This window comes from Myotis nattereri (assembly GCF_964212035.1).
Source record: "Myotis nattereri genome assembly, chromosome: 13".
Taxonomy (NCBI): domain Eukaryota; kingdom Metazoa; phylum Chordata; class Mammalia; order Chiroptera; family Vespertilionidae; genus Myotis; species Myotis nattereri.
This window is the reverse complement of record NC_138088.1, coordinates 21,105,836-21,121,266: the sequence shown is the minus strand read 5'-3', so window position 1 is coordinate 21,121,266 and position 15,431 is coordinate 21,105,836. Positions and strand designations below refer to the sequence as shown.

Here is a 15,431-nt window from a genome sequence, read left to right as displayed (position 1 = left end):
TTACTGTTTTACTTTGAGGCTTTCCTGAAAGCTCTTTCAGTCAGCTGAAGTACTTCATCTTCAACAAAGAACTGCTTCAGAGACTCGTGGAGAGGATTATGACAGGCACTTTGGAGTATATATTTCTAATGACATTGCTTAACACATTGTATGTGGGAAATGTATTTATACGTTTTACGTATTTATACGTTCTACCAGTGTAGTAGAGTGTGGGACACATATTAATACGTTTTTTATAGACTAGCAGTAGAATGCGGGTAACGTATAAATACATAAACTAAAATTATTGTAATTTTACTGAACGTTGCCATTTGCGCACAAAATTAGCAAAAATGGCCCGCGCCACCTGTTAGCGCACAATAAAAACTACCCGCAAACAATGTGTTAAATAATTTTAGGATTATACCACTGGACTGAGTAGGGATTTCTAGAACTAATGGAGAAGCTGATGGGTTCATAAAAGCACCAACCCAAGATCAAACAGAACAAGAATTAGATGGGCTCTAGCCAGTTTGGCTCAGTGGATAGAGCATCGGCCTGTGGACTGAAGGGTCCTGGGTTCGGTTCCGGTCAAGAGCACATGCCTGGGTAGCTGGCTCGTTCCCCAGTAGGGGACGTGCAGGAGGCAGCCAATTAATGATTCATCATATGATGTTTCTATCTATCTCCCTTCCTCTCTGAAATCAATAAAAACACTAAACAGAAAAAGAATTTGATGGGACCGAATGAACTGATGAAAAAACAAAATTTTTATAGCCTTTTTGTTTGAAACCTCTAAGTTCTTATTTATAGATATAAGGAACTTTTTTCTCTCTTAAACTATCTTTAACTACAACAATTTAATAGATTACACCTTTGTAAACAAAAATGAACATTTATCTTTTCTCCCTATCTGATCCCTAAAAAATTAAAAAACTCTTACTATTTTTTTAATCCTCACCCAAGGATATATTTTTATCAATTTTTAGAGCAAGTGAGAGAGAGAGAAACATTGATCTGAGAAACATCTATTCATTGCCTCCTGTACGGGTCCCAACCAGGTATTGGACCTGAATCCCAAGCATTTGCCCTAACCAGGAATAGAACCTGCAACCATTTTGGTGCATGGGATAACCCTCCAACCAAGTGAACCACTCAGTCATTGAGTATTCTTTAAAAAACAAAACCAAGAATACCCTACAAATTTCCTTATTGAAGAACTACAGGCCTAGTGCACAAAATTCATGTATGGGTAGGGTCCCTAGGCCTGGCCAGCGATCGGGGTCTTCCTTCCCCCAGCTGCCAGCTGGGGCCTGCCTTTGTTCCATGCTGCCCCCTGGTGGTCAGCGCATGTCATAACGAGTGGTTGAACTCCTGGGTGGTCAAACTCTCAAGGTGACAATTTGCATATTAACCTTTTATTATATAGGATAACAGAATATCATTGATTTTTGACTTAGAGGAAAATAGTAATTTGCTAAATTTAACCTATAATACATGATGATTCCATGTAAACTGAGTGTTTTGAATTAGAACTTCATATATGATGTTCTTTTAGCCTAGCTTAAGTCAAGTTTCTATTCCAGAGTTTTAAAATTTCCCCCTTTAGCCCTAGCCAGTTTGGCTCAGTGGATAGTGTGTTGGCCTGCAAACTGAAGGGTCCCAGGTTCGATTCCAGCCAAGGGCACATGCCTGAGTTGTGGGCTCGATCCCCAGTAGGGGGTGTGCAGGAGGCAGCCGATCAATGATTCTTTCTCATCATTGATGTTTCTATCTCTCTCCCTCTCCCTTCTTCTCTGAAATCAATGAAGAAATATAGTAAAAAAAATAATGTAATTCTTTAAAAATAAAAATTCCCCCTTTATACCAATTCCTTCTACTTTTTGGTAATACTATACTTAGCTATTGCTGAAAAATTATGTCAGACTGTGTTGTCTTTTATAATTCCCATGCAGTGGCAAATCAGACCATCAGGAGTGCTTCTCATTTTAGGGGCATATGTATGAATGTATGAATTGGATAGCCAGTGATATTTTGATACAACTAGCATATTGATGATACTGAATTGTGGGCAGAGCTCAAGAGATTTATCTCAGTGCTGAGGCTGAAGCAATGCTGTGAGCACACTCCAGCATACATGCTTCCTTGGCACACCAGGAAGTGGCAACGCCCGCCTGACAGATCTCCAAGAGCCACCTACTCTTAGCCCTGACCCTCACGCCCATTGGATAACATAGCAAGCGTGTCCCTATTGCATTGGCTGCTTATCCCTTTATATACGGCTGTACTTCCTCAATAAACTTAGATGTGTGTCTCTGAACCTGGTCTCCGGAGTCGTGAATGCAAGCGCCCCAGCCCATTGGGCTCCGTCGTCCTCACTCCCGATGGACCCCCTGTTCCATCTGGCGCCTCAAACTGGGACCCCGGCACATCGGGACGGGTGAGTGACCCTCTGTAACGATGGGAAACCTTCCCCCCTCAGCCGAGCCCCTCAGGCTCGCGCGCTTCATGCGCTGTTACAGAGTAGGCGAGCAAAAGTAACTGAAAAGGAGCTACAAAAGCTCTGGGATGTCCTAATAACATTTAACCCTTGGTTGCTAGAAGTCCCCATTTGGGATCCCAGTACATGGGAGAAAGCATTACAGAGGAAAAGATCAGCAGAAGTCCATGAGGGAAAGGTTTTTCCGCTTTCTCTCACACCTGCTATTTTAGCAATCTTAGCCTGCCTAAGTGGGGCCCCGCCGAGCCTGCACTTCCCACACTGGAGGCTCTCTCCGCTACCGTTGGTGCGGGCAGGGGAACAGAAGACCTTCTGCCTCCCTATTCCCCTCCAGAGCCCTCTGACCCCACAGATCCCTGGGCCATTTTCTACAAGCCAAAAGTAGTTTCTCAAAGCTCGAGGAAAACTGAAACTGAGACAGAAAAAACCTCTAGTGAGGCAAAAGCAGGGGAGTCTCACCAGGAGGCTTCCTGCCAGAGTCACTCCCCCGTTCCCCTCGCAAAGCAAATAAAAAGTTTAACTGCCTAGCAGCCCCCAGGTAATCCTTTTGTGGGGGACATGGATGATAATCCATGGATGGGGATATATCAATCCATGTGTAGCCAGAGAGATAGAGCAAAGACGTCTTTAGGGCTAGAGACCCCTGGACTCTTTCCTGTGAATGTTAACCCCACAGCTGCAGCAAATGCCACCGGATCTGCAACAATATCCCCAATATCCAAATGGTTAATACAGAAAAAAAAGAAAAAGGCCGTTGGCAGGGAGAGAGTTCTTTGTTAATTTTTACTTACCTGAACTATGCTGGACTCAAGGCTGCAAGCTGCTACTAAGCAAAACAAATTTTTCTGTCCTGTTTTCTTCTCTTTAACCCTTCTGATACTAAATTAGACTAATACAGTATACTTAAAATTACATAAGGAAGGAAGCACCTGCTCTTATTAATCTAAAGAATTGCTGAATATTTAACTTGCCAGCTAAGAGTTTAAAGTTCTAGTTAAATTAAATTAGGAAAAATTATAATTGTGGTAACTAAATGCCTAAAGTATATAAATTTATTTTTAAGAAAATCTTGTGCTTTCTCTGAAAAATTCGGAATTCAAAATATGTTACTCATTGGTCTGATTAAAAAGAGACTTAATTTTATAATCACAACCAAAATTTTTATATACAAAGATCAGTTTTAATTTAATTGATATCTCTTAATAATTACAAAAAGTATATAATCTTTAAATCATATATACACATATATATTTAATGGTCCTTCAAATTAGATTTCAAAATTATAACCAAGGAATAACTTTGTGACATTTCATTGGCCCTGAAATGTTTTCAATAGTTTATTCTCTCTTCTTAAAGGATTTTTAATAAAGCCAATTTAATATACTTGAAATCACATGGAAAGCTTTATCAAATAAAAGTTAATAAGTATATATTTTAGATTTTTGCCTCTAAGAAAGGGCAAAACAAGTTATTTTGTTTAATATTTCTTAAAATACAGCAGAATTTTAAGATATAATTTAAAATAACAAAAGCTCATTAATAATTTTTAATATTTTACAACAGCATATTATACATTTATTCCAAACAAGCTTACAAACTAATTCTTTAAATGTTTGGCAGCAATTTAATAAGGACATGAAAGGATTTAATCCCTTCCACTGTGTGAAAGGCCCCCTGGGAAGGCACTTGAGCATTCTATATTAACCTCTCTTGCCCTTTTTGCCAATGGGGTCCCTCTTCCAATTGCCCACGGCTATTGCCTGAGCTCTCTGTTCATTCTGAGGTTGAAGCCTCATAGTGGCTGGTACCATGGATCTATCTCTTGCCCAATGGCATGAGCTGGGCCCTCTGGAGAAGAAACTTGGGTTCCCCATGTTCAATGCCGGGGCCCCGCCAGCAGGCGAGGGGATCCCAAGGCAGTTACTAGTCGTGTAGGCCATAGGGACATAGGCTACCAAGGAGACAGAACTAAACCTCACATCACCCTGCTTGGCACCGGAGGATGGCTGGTTAGCCAGAGACGGGTAAGATTCCTTGGGAGGAATGACCTAAGACAGGCACAGTTGCAGAGGGGCTTCAGGAGAGAACTTGGGGGCCAACAGAGATGGGGCACAGATCCTCATCCCCCCCTCCCCCCCAATTATGCAGGGGCTTGAACACTCGCCCCTTCTGAGGGAGGTCTCCTGCCCCCATGGCTGCTTCCCAATTTCCATGCCCAGCCAAAATCGGTACCCAGAAAACAGAGACTTGGCTAACAGTAGCTACCCTATATCTAAATCCAGCCTAACACCAGGAATGCTCAGGGCCTTCTCAAGGATGCAAAATAATCCTTTCCACTAATATTTACAGTGTAAACTAAGATTGTTGTTAGAGTATTAAATTTGACAGTAAAATAGTAATCAACTTTTCAGATTAATTAAAATTGGCTCGAGAAGTATTAACCAAAATTTACATTTCATGGAAAAATTGCTTAACATGCAATGAACCTAAAGCAGTCATATTTTTTTGTAAAAAATTAAAATTTAAAGTTATCTAGACTGCATTATAAATTTTCCAAAAAGTCTCCTAATAATTAAATTTAACAAAAAGGGGATAGTGGAAAAATACCATGTAAGGAAAAATATCCTGTAACTAATTTACATCTAGAAAAATTTTTTCATTTGTAATGCTAACAGCAAGACACCCATTAAAACATACGTGGTGTCAAAATAAGCCAAAGGAAATTCATTTAAGCTAAAATAAATAGAACCCCAAGTAAAGTTTTCTTTATTAACCTTTGGTCAAGAATATGTATATTTTCAGAAAACAACTCCAAGACCATGTGGGTTCCTGCAACAGAGAGGAATTATCAGGAATGCTCTAGCCATGAAGACAAGAGGAAAAACAATCCAGAGATAGAGGCAGCTAGCTTGCACAAGCTATTTCCTCATTTAACCCTCTCTGGCTGCAAGCATCTCATACGGGCGTGCAAAACCTGCGGCCCCCTATTGCCTTTAGGCCCCCTCCAGCCACGAGGGGTCAACCCCCGGGGGCTCCAACCCAATGCAAGCAGATGTGACCCATATTTCCAGCTTCAGTAGGCTCAAATATGTACATGTAATCATTGACTCTTGCTCTGCAGCCATTTATGCTCAAGCTCACACAGGTGAAAAGACTCACCACATAATAGCAACCCTCAATGGGGCATTTTTAACATTAGGCTTCCCCTGGGAAATTAAAACAGATAATGGCCCCTGCTACACTAGCGAGGTTTATACCATACAACCTACAAGGGCAAGCCATAATAGAAAGACAAAATAAAGAGTCAAAAATCCAGCTTATTAAAGAAAAAGGGGGGATGGGGGAGATAGACCAAAGATTAACACCTCAATAGCAACTATTACAGGCTCTCATAACCCTCAGTTATTTTCATTTTGACCCCGACGGTCTTCCTCCCATTTTCAAACATTGGGGAGGTCTCTCCCTTTGGTCTGGTGGAGAGATCCACTAACCGGGGCTTGGAAGGGCCCCGACCCGCTCTTAACTCAAGGGAGAGGGTTTGCTTGTATTTTTCCAGAAGGTGAGAAAAATCACTCGTGGATTCCTGCCCGTAACATCAAACCCTGCACCACCAGCGATGAGCCATAGATCACCATCACCCCCGGTAGAGGAAAGGGAGGGCCTGACCATAGAGGACAACCAGCCCCGGCGGCGGAGACGACCAAGACACCGACGGGCCCACAACATTACCTGGGGAGACATCAAGAATCTACAGGACCAAGCTGCACGCATGGCACCAGAAGGCAATCCATCAGCAGGAACATTATTCCTATTAATGTGTGCCATCATAACAGCGAACTCTCAGGCGCGAGCACAACATGTATGGGCAGCCATACCTCATCCAGGGGTGCTCATGCCTGTCAGTGCCGACAGCCTACAATTCCCCGTTCAAGTGTCTAACTGCTCTGTGGGCTTACCCTGTGACGGTGCGGAACCGGTCTCATCGCCATGCAACGGGACGGTATGGGCTAATATCAGTAGCCCTAACCTCCTTAAGTGGACTCTAGATAATGGGACTACCCTGGGACAAGGGTGGATATACCTAGCACCTTATGAAACCTGGGACTTTTACTGTACTAACCACTTCTGTACAAAGGGGGTTATGCTGGGACTTAATGCAACCTTTCCCTTGGCCTTATCGAGCTGGACCAGGGTCTCCACCAGCCCCTCCATAGTACCCCTCTGCCCTTACCTTTTCCTCTCGGAGGAGTCGCCCCCCGTACTCCTCCCTTCCATGAGCATCCCCTGGGTCGAATGCCTCCGCGCCTCCCAACCTGACACGCAGACGGACACCCTGGGAATTTGGGGGAGATGGTTAAGAAAGGGAATGACACCATTTGCACTAAGAGACCCCATACGAAGCTTGCGCTCCCAATTCGGGCGGTGGGATTTATGCGGGCCCAATGCGTGTATTGATCAAAGAGCCTTCACTGGCCTAAAAAGGGCCCGCCTGTATAACGGTACCTGGAAAAAGCCGGCAAGTAGATGGGAGAACATCACAATCAACCCCAATGCCACTCATAGTTTTAGTTACTGGCCCTGTGTGAGACCCCCCCTTCTTTTTCTTACAAAGCAATTGTAGCGCTTTTACTTGTACCCAGCAATCTTGTGTACTATCTAATTGCTGGAATCCAAACAATGCCTACGCTCTAGCCATGCGCACCCCCTCGCTACTCTGGGTTCCAGTAGAAGTCAGCGACTGGGACGGGCAGGCTGAACTAATAATCCATAAAGAATTCCAGAAAATAGAAAAAAGGGCTGTGGGACTAGTGATACTAATAATCTCTGCCATACTAGCCGCTATAGCAGGTATGGCCACAGGAATCACTTCCCTAGCCCAGGAAGGATTGACAGCGCAGAGTCTAAACTCCCTATCAGAGGTCACGGCCCAAGCCTTTGTTACACAAGCAACAATAAACCAATAGATACGGGGAGCGTTACTCAATTTACAACAACAAATAGATTTAATCCAAGACGGCCTCGATAATTTATTGCAAATATCACACACCTAATGTGTATAAGATATGCTGCCATCTGTGTAATGCCCAGTCCAGTGAGGAATGCCTCCTGGGAGTGCAAAAAATTAGCAAATCTCCTTAAAGGTCCTTTCAGCCAGGCATTCCTAAACAGCACCTATCAGCTCCAGCGAGGAATCCTAAGAATCAACAATACCTGAGTGAAACCCATTGAGTTTAGTTTCTTAAGTGATGCCCTCAGCCGGCTAACCTCCTGGTTAAATCCTGCAAACATATTCGTATGGGCCGTCCTAGCAGCAGGAGGCCTCCTTGCATTCTGCTTGTTTCGTTGCTTTTACTCCATGATCCAAAGAATAGATGCACAGCAAACTATGGTTATCCACATCCAGCAGGTGCTTATTAAAAGGGAAGGGGGAGATGTGGGAAGAGCTCAAGAGATTTATCTCAGTGCTGCGGCTGAAGCAACGCTGTGAGCACACTCCAGCATACATGCTTCCTTGGCACACCAGGAAGTGGTAACGCCCGCCTGACAGATCTCCAAGAGCCACCTACTCTTAGCCCCGACCCTCACGCCCATTGGATAACATAGCAAGCGTGTCCCTATTGCATTGGCTGCTTACCCCTTTATATACGGCTGTACTTCCTCAATAAACTTAGATGTGTGTCTCTGAACCTGGTCTCCGGAGTCGTGCATGCAAGTGCCCCAGCGCGTTGGACTCTGTCGTCCTCACCCCCGAGGGACCTCCTGTTCCACTGAATAATTTCTGTAACATGGTAATTAACACATGACATAACTAGAAATCTTCCCCAATAGGGACTTAGGGAGGTTTTCTGTGGGTGTTATTCTTATAAAATAATAAAAGATGAATTTCTTACTTTTTTTGAGTGAGTGAGTTATAGTATATCAGATCTGCAGTTGTTGGAAGTATCTGTAGGAAACTTTATACCTAATGACCTGTTACTTTTTACATATTTCTCAATTAGAAGTAGCCATATAATAGGAATTTTTTCTTAAATGAAGAAAGCATATATGAGACAATTTTGATTGACCCTTTTCTTTTTTCTTTCCTGTTTTTGTGTTTTCTTTTTTCAGTTGCAGCAACCTCAGCAGACCCTTTTAACACAGGTTAGTTTGACTTTCTTTTGGATATCTGAATGAAGAATAGAGCAAAGTTTTTCTAACGGGGTTGAAAAATGAATATTTTTTGGATTCACATACTAGGTTAGCACTATGCTAAATAAAAATGAAAAGTATGTTTTTTAATATAGCTTTTGATTGCAGATTGAGTTGTGATCTAGTTTGAATAAATACTAGTATAAGGCCTTATTTTAAACTTAATACTGATACTGGCATTTGTATTTTCTTTGTACGAATATTTTTAGGAAATTTTTGTACACATTACATATCTTTTTAAGGTTGACCTTAAAGGTGAAGTAACTATTTACATTATCAACCTAGTTTTTAGTAACATTAAAACGTTTTCGGCCAAGCCATTGTTGCTCAGTGATTGTGCTTTGATCTATGAACCAGGAGGTCATGGTTGAAAACTATGTCAAGGCACATGCTCCGATTGTGGGTTCTACCCCTGTAGGGGGCATGCAAGAGGCAGTTGATCAATCATTCTCTCTCATCATTGATGTTTCTATCTCCTTCTCTGAAATCAATTTTTTAAAAAATTAATTTAAGGTTTTGAACTTTGGATATGTAATGTTTACTTTATGCTTTATGGGTCACTGAAAATCTCTTGCATTTCATTTTTCTTTTTTATAACCCTTATAAAGTGTAAAAACTATCCTTGGCTTGTATGTACAAAAATAACCTGTGTCCTGTGCTGAATATCGTTCCATGGGCCATAGTTCACTGACCCCTGGTATGTACTTAGAGTGAAATACTGTGCAACTGTTCAAAAGAAAGCAGAATCTCTAATATTTATTGCACCCATGGTTAGGGAAATGAGCAGCTGAGGAATAGGAGTAGGAGAGGAGCTCTTTACTGTATAACCTTTTATACCTTTTTAGTCTTGAACCTGTTAGTTGTTTTTTTTTTGTTTTTTTTTTTAACATATTTTATTGATTTTTTACAGAGAGGAAGGGAGAGAGATAGAGAGTTAGAAACATCGATGAGAGAGAAACATCGATCAGCTGCCTCCTGCACATCTCCTACTGGGGATGTGCCCGCAACCCAGGTACATGCCCTTGACCGGAATCGAACCTGGGACCTTCCAGTCCCCAGGCCGACGCTCTATCCACTGAGCCAAACCGGTTTTGGCTGTTAGTTGTTTTTTTTAAAGTACACTTCAAATGGGCAATCAACCTCAAACTTTGTTGTTATTATTAAAGAAGTAAAATCTAACATGTTTCATATTTTCAATCTCTAATAGTAGAATTTCCAAATTAAGTAGAAAAGCTGTAAAATTTTGTCTTTTCGTAGAATAACATTTCCCAAAGTCTGCCCATAAACCATTAGTGTGTTAGAATGTTAAAGAAATTTCATAAGAAAATAATTTTGTGATCATAGTTTAAGAAATGCTGAGTTCGCCCTAACCGGTTTGGTTCAGTGGATAGAGCGTCGGCCTGCGGACTGAAAGGTTCCCGGGTTTGGTTCCGGTCAAGGGCATGTACCTTGGTTGCGGGCACATCCCCAGTGGGGGATATGCAGAAGGCAGCTGGCCGATGTTTCTCTCTCATCGATGTTTCTAACTCTCTATCCCTCTCCCTTCCTCTCTGTAAAAAATCAATAAAATATATTTAAAAAAAAAAAAAAAAGAAATGCTGAGTTCTTTTACTGTACGAATATAGGACTTTGCTTTTTTATTTTTTTTTATTTTTAATATATTTCTTTATTGATTTCAGAGAGGAAGGGAGAAGGAGAGATAGAAACATCAATGATGAGAGAGAATCATTGATTGGATGCCTCCTGCACGCCCCCCCCACTGGGGATCAAGCCTGCAACCCAGGCATATGCCCTTGGCCGGAATCGAACCTGGGACCCTTCAATCTGCAGGCTGACACTGTATCCACTGAGCCAAGTGGGCCAGGGCTGCTTTTTTAAAAAAATTTTTGAACTTGGAAACTATCTTTATTGAGTAGGTGTAAAACAAATCCCATGATTTGCCTTGAAGAATCAGATGATTGCTCCTTTATTTTGATATTATTTCTATTTCTATGCAGACATTTTAATCAATGTGTTGTTAGTCATGCTTGATAGTGCCGGAAAAGACCAATGCAAGTGTTAACATTTTTATTTTTTCCTTGTTTTATTAAGATGTAATTGACATATAACATTGTATTCGTTTAAAGGTACAATATGATTTTATATATATATATATATATATATATATATATAGTAAAATGATTATTACCAAAATAAATTTGATTAAATAATTATTTTCACATAGTTATACATTTTTTTTCTTTTGATGAGAACTTAAGATCTCTCTTAGCAACTTTCAAATATACTATAGTTTTATTAACTATAGTCATCATGCTGTACATTATATCCCCAGAACTTATTTATCTTGTAACTGGAATATTGTACTTTTTGACCACCTTCGCCTATTTCCCCTACACTCGTCTGGCAGCCACCATTTGGTTCTGATTCTTTGAGATCTTTGTGTGTGTTTATTAATTTCACATGAGTGAGATTGTGCTGCACCAGCACAGTGAGCCTGAGAGGGAGCGGTGAAGGATTAAGAAAAGACAGACAAGAGAAGAAAGCTGGGGCTGGGTGGGACATTGCCTTCTCTGATGGAGAGACAGCGCCACAGCCTGCAAGCCGAGTCTTTATTTTATAGCCAGACTAGTGGCCCTGTGCACAATTCGTGCACGGGGGAGGTGGGTGTCCTCAGCCCGGCCTGCACCCTCTCCAATCTGGGACCCCTCAGGGGATGTCCAACTGCCGGTTTAGGCCCCTGTGGGATTGGGCCTAAACTGGCAGTCAGACATCCCTCTCGCAATCTGGGAACACTGGCTCCTAACCACTCACCTGCCTGCCTGCCTGCCTGATCACCCCTAACCACTCTGCTTGCTGGCCTGCTTGCCCCCATCTGCTCCCCACCCTGCCGGCCTGATTGTCCCCAATTAGGCCCCCCAACAGCCTGCTCACCCCCAACTGCCCGCCCCCCACCCCCGCCAGCCTGATAGCCCCCTCCTGCCCGCCCCCCTGCCGGCCTGCTCGCCCCCAACTGCCCTCCCCTCCTGGCCTGATCACCCCTAACTGCCTTTGCCTTGGCCCTGCCACCATGGCTTTGTCCGGAAGGTCTCCTGGTCTAATTAGCATATTGCCCTTTTATTAGTATAGATTCCACGAGGCAAAGTAAGGGCGTGGTCAAGATGTTTACAAAGTTCTTGTGGGTTTTGAATCTTACTCAGTTACATGCACCCGATCAAGCTTTGTTTACTTGCTGTACCTCCTGCAGTTTATATCACTTAGCCACGTGGGACCACAGGTTTGGACCATAACCTGTCCAAGCATTGTAGCCTCTCTCCACATGAGATCATACATATTGGCCTTTCTATGACTTAATTCACTTATATAGGACTTTCCTGAGTCTTTATGATGCCAGTATGGATTTTGAATTTTTAAGAGAAAACTAAAATAAGCACTTTGAAAATATATATGTGTGTGTGTGTGTGTGTGTGTGTGTGTGTGTGTGTATTTAATTGATTTCAGAGAGGGAGAGAGAGAGAGGAACATCAATGATGCAAGAGAATCATTTATTGGCTGCCTCCTATATGCTCCCCATTGGGGATCAAGCTTGCAAATCCGACAACGCTCAACCACTGAGCCATACCAGCCAGGTTAAGCACTGCTCTTTAAACTCATTGTACTACAGTATCTTTTTCCTCAAATGACCTATTTTTTAAACTTGATTCTTATCTTCAAGGTGTACAGGTGTATTTTTCTAACTTCAAATAAATTATTTTTAGCATTTTGAGTTATTTTTAATTTCTAGACTATTTTTTATTGTTTTCGATTTTTAAAATCGATTTTTAGAGAATTTGTAGACTATTTCATATCACTACCTTAATTTGATTTTGATTTTGTTTTATAGCCAGCTGTTGCACTGCCTACAAGTCTTAGCCTGTCTACGCCTCAGCCTGCAGCACAGATAACTGTATCATATCCAACACCAAGATCCAGTCAGCAACAAACCCAACCTCAGAAACAGCGTGTTTTTACAGGAGTAGTCACAAAACTACACGATACATTTGGGTTTGTGGATGAAGATGTATTCTTTCAGCTTAGGTAAACTTTGTTAGGTGTTGGCAGATGCCTTTTTGTATTTAACATTATGTATATCGATAGTACCTGCTTTATTGTGCAAAGGATTGTGGTTTAGCTATAATTTTATGTTTTAATTATTCAGCTTGTCATACTTGTACCCATGACCTTTTTTAATGGAGAATGTGACTGAATTTATAATTTGGTTATTAAATGAACTAGTAATGTGAATTTTTTATAAACATTTTGTAGGAGTGAGTTATTTCTAATTTTTCATGTTTAGAAATACAATGAAATTAGGGTTTGAAATATTCACATGCCTTTTAAAATTTATCTTCTGTTTGACATATCTAGTGATGTATAAACTAAAAACATTCTTTTTATAAAATTTTTAAAAATTGATTTTAGAGAGGAAAGGAAAGAGAAAGAAAGAAACCGATTGTTGTTCCACTTATTTATGCATTCATTGGTTGACTCTTGTATATGCCCTGACTGCTGATCGAACACACAACCTCAGCATATCAGGATGATGCTACCTAGCCAGGGTACTAAAAACATTTTAAGATTAAAATATTAATAGGATTGAGTGGTGAACTAACATATCCAAAATAGTATTTTGTTAGTGAATTTCCTTAGCTATTTCAAATATATTTCTAATGACCTTACTATATGATTTTTTTGAAAGTGGGTCTCCTATTTTTCCATTTTATATGCCTTTCTCTCATCTTTCCAAAGCCCAAAGCAAATTTTACATGCCTTTCTCTTATCTCTCCAAAGCCCAAAGTATGAGGATTACCTACATACTAAAAACATGTTTTTTTTAAACACATATTTTTATTGATTTCAGAGAGGAAGGGAGAGGGAGCAAAATAGAAATATCAGTGATGAGAGAGAATCATTGATAGACTACCTCCTGCACGCCCCACACTGGGGATCGAACCTGCAACCTGGGCATGTGTCCTGACTGGGAATCGAACTGAACTGATTCATAGGTTGATGAGCTCAACCATTGAACTACACTGGCTGGTTGTTTTATTTTTTGTTGACTATATTGGGGTTAGATACACTTTACTTTTTTCCCCCCTTTTCTTTTTCTTTCCTTGCTTTTGAAATAATGTACTTTAAAATACCAAATTTGTAAATCTCTTTTGGAGAAAACTCTTTTAAATGTGCTTTTACTTTTTTTTTTCCAGTGCTGTCAAAGGGAAAACCCCTCAAGTGGGTGACAGAGTTTTGGTTGAAGCTACATATAATCCTAATATGCCATTTAAATGGAATGCACAAAGAATTCAAACACTACCAAATCAGGTATATGAAATATTGAGTTAGCTATTGTAGAAACTTGGTCACTGAGTTGTCTGATTTATAAAGATTTTTCTTTCATATTTTAAAAGTTTATTTGTTTATTTTTGTTAAGAATCAGTCCCAAACCCAACCTTTACTGAAGACTCCTCCTGCTGTACTTCAGCCAATTGCACCACAGACAACATTTGGTGTTCAGGCTCAGCCCCAGCCTCAGTCCCTGCTACAGGCACAGATTTCAGCAGCTTCTATTACACCACTGTTGCAGACTCAACCACAGCCTCTATTACAGCAGCCACAGCAGAAAGGTATTATATGCAATGTATCTTTGTTTTTCATGTTTCAGACTAATACATAATTGTTAAAATAGTAAGAGTATACTTCTAATTACAAAAAAACAGGGACTTCCAAAATACTTGAAAGTTAAGTATTCTGTGTAGACCACTTCTTTATTTTTTTTAATCCTCACCCAAGGATATGTTTTGTTTTTTTAATATATTTTTATTGATTTTAGAGAGGAAGGAGAGGGAGCGAGAGATAGAAACATTAGTGATGAGAGAGAATCATAGGTTGGCTGCCTTCTGCATTCCCTACACTGGGGATTGAGCCCGCAACCCAGGCACGTGTCCTGACCAGGAATCACACAGTGACCTCCTGGTTTGTAGGACTGCGCTCAACAACTGAGCCACACCAGCGGACCCAAGGATATATTTTTATTAATTTTTGAGAGAGAGAGAGAGTGAGAGAGAGAGAGAGAAACAGAAACATCAACTCTTCCCCTTCTGGGCCAGGGATTGAACGAGCAACCTTTTTGGTCTACGGGATAAGGCTGCAAGCAACTGAGCTACCCGGTCAGGGCTAAGCCACTTGTACTTTTATAGCTATTTGGAAACTTTTTTGTTTGATTGTTCTTATCGAAAGACGTGCTCTTTGCTAACTTAAACTGAGTCCTCTGTCCCCATTTTGGTGTCTTATCTGTAACTGAAGTAAATGTTTTTGAGACTTATTTCTTATAAATATAACATTTTATGTACATGTAGGGTCTGGTGATAGCACTTTAAGTTCCTCATTGAACCATAGTGCATCAAAAAAATGAGCTGTGTTTTAAATTTTCCTTTGCATATTGATTATTTGAAACTCTGGGATTTTTAAACAATGTTTAAAATTATAGCCTTGGGTTAATAGAAGCCTGTTTAATTGGTATTTTTAAAAAATGTAATGGCGGCACTTTCTCTTTCATTGTAAATTATGATACACTTAAAGTGATGAAACGGTATAACATTATTAGTGAACACCCGTGTAAATCACTAATTGGGCAAAAAAATACAACATTGCTAGTTAACTCTTTTTTTTAAATATATTTTATTGATTTTTTTACAGAGAGGAAGGGAGAGAAATAGAGAGTTAGAAA

At 40.7% G+C, this 15,431-nt stretch overlaps 1 protein-coding gene across 1 annotated transcript in view; it reads left to right on the top strand.

The window, feature by feature from the left end:
* Positions 1–15,431, top strand: part of CCAR1 (cell division cycle and apoptosis regulator 1) — a 60,300-nt gene that overhangs the window by 11,372 nt on the left and 33,497 nt on the right. The window contains exons 5-10 of the mRNA XM_081105013.1: positions 2,285–2,419; positions 6,036–6,479; positions 8,588–8,620; positions 12,549–12,742; positions 13,912–14,026; positions 14,136–14,328. Of these exons, the coding sequence (XP_080961139.1) occupies positions 2,285–2,419; positions 6,036–6,479; positions 8,588–8,620; positions 12,549–12,742; positions 13,912–14,026; positions 14,136–14,328 (1,114 nt within the window). The remainder of the gene's footprint in view (positions 1–2,284; positions 2,420–6,035; positions 6,480–8,587; positions 8,621–12,548; positions 12,743–13,911; positions 14,027–14,135; positions 14,329–15,431) is intronic.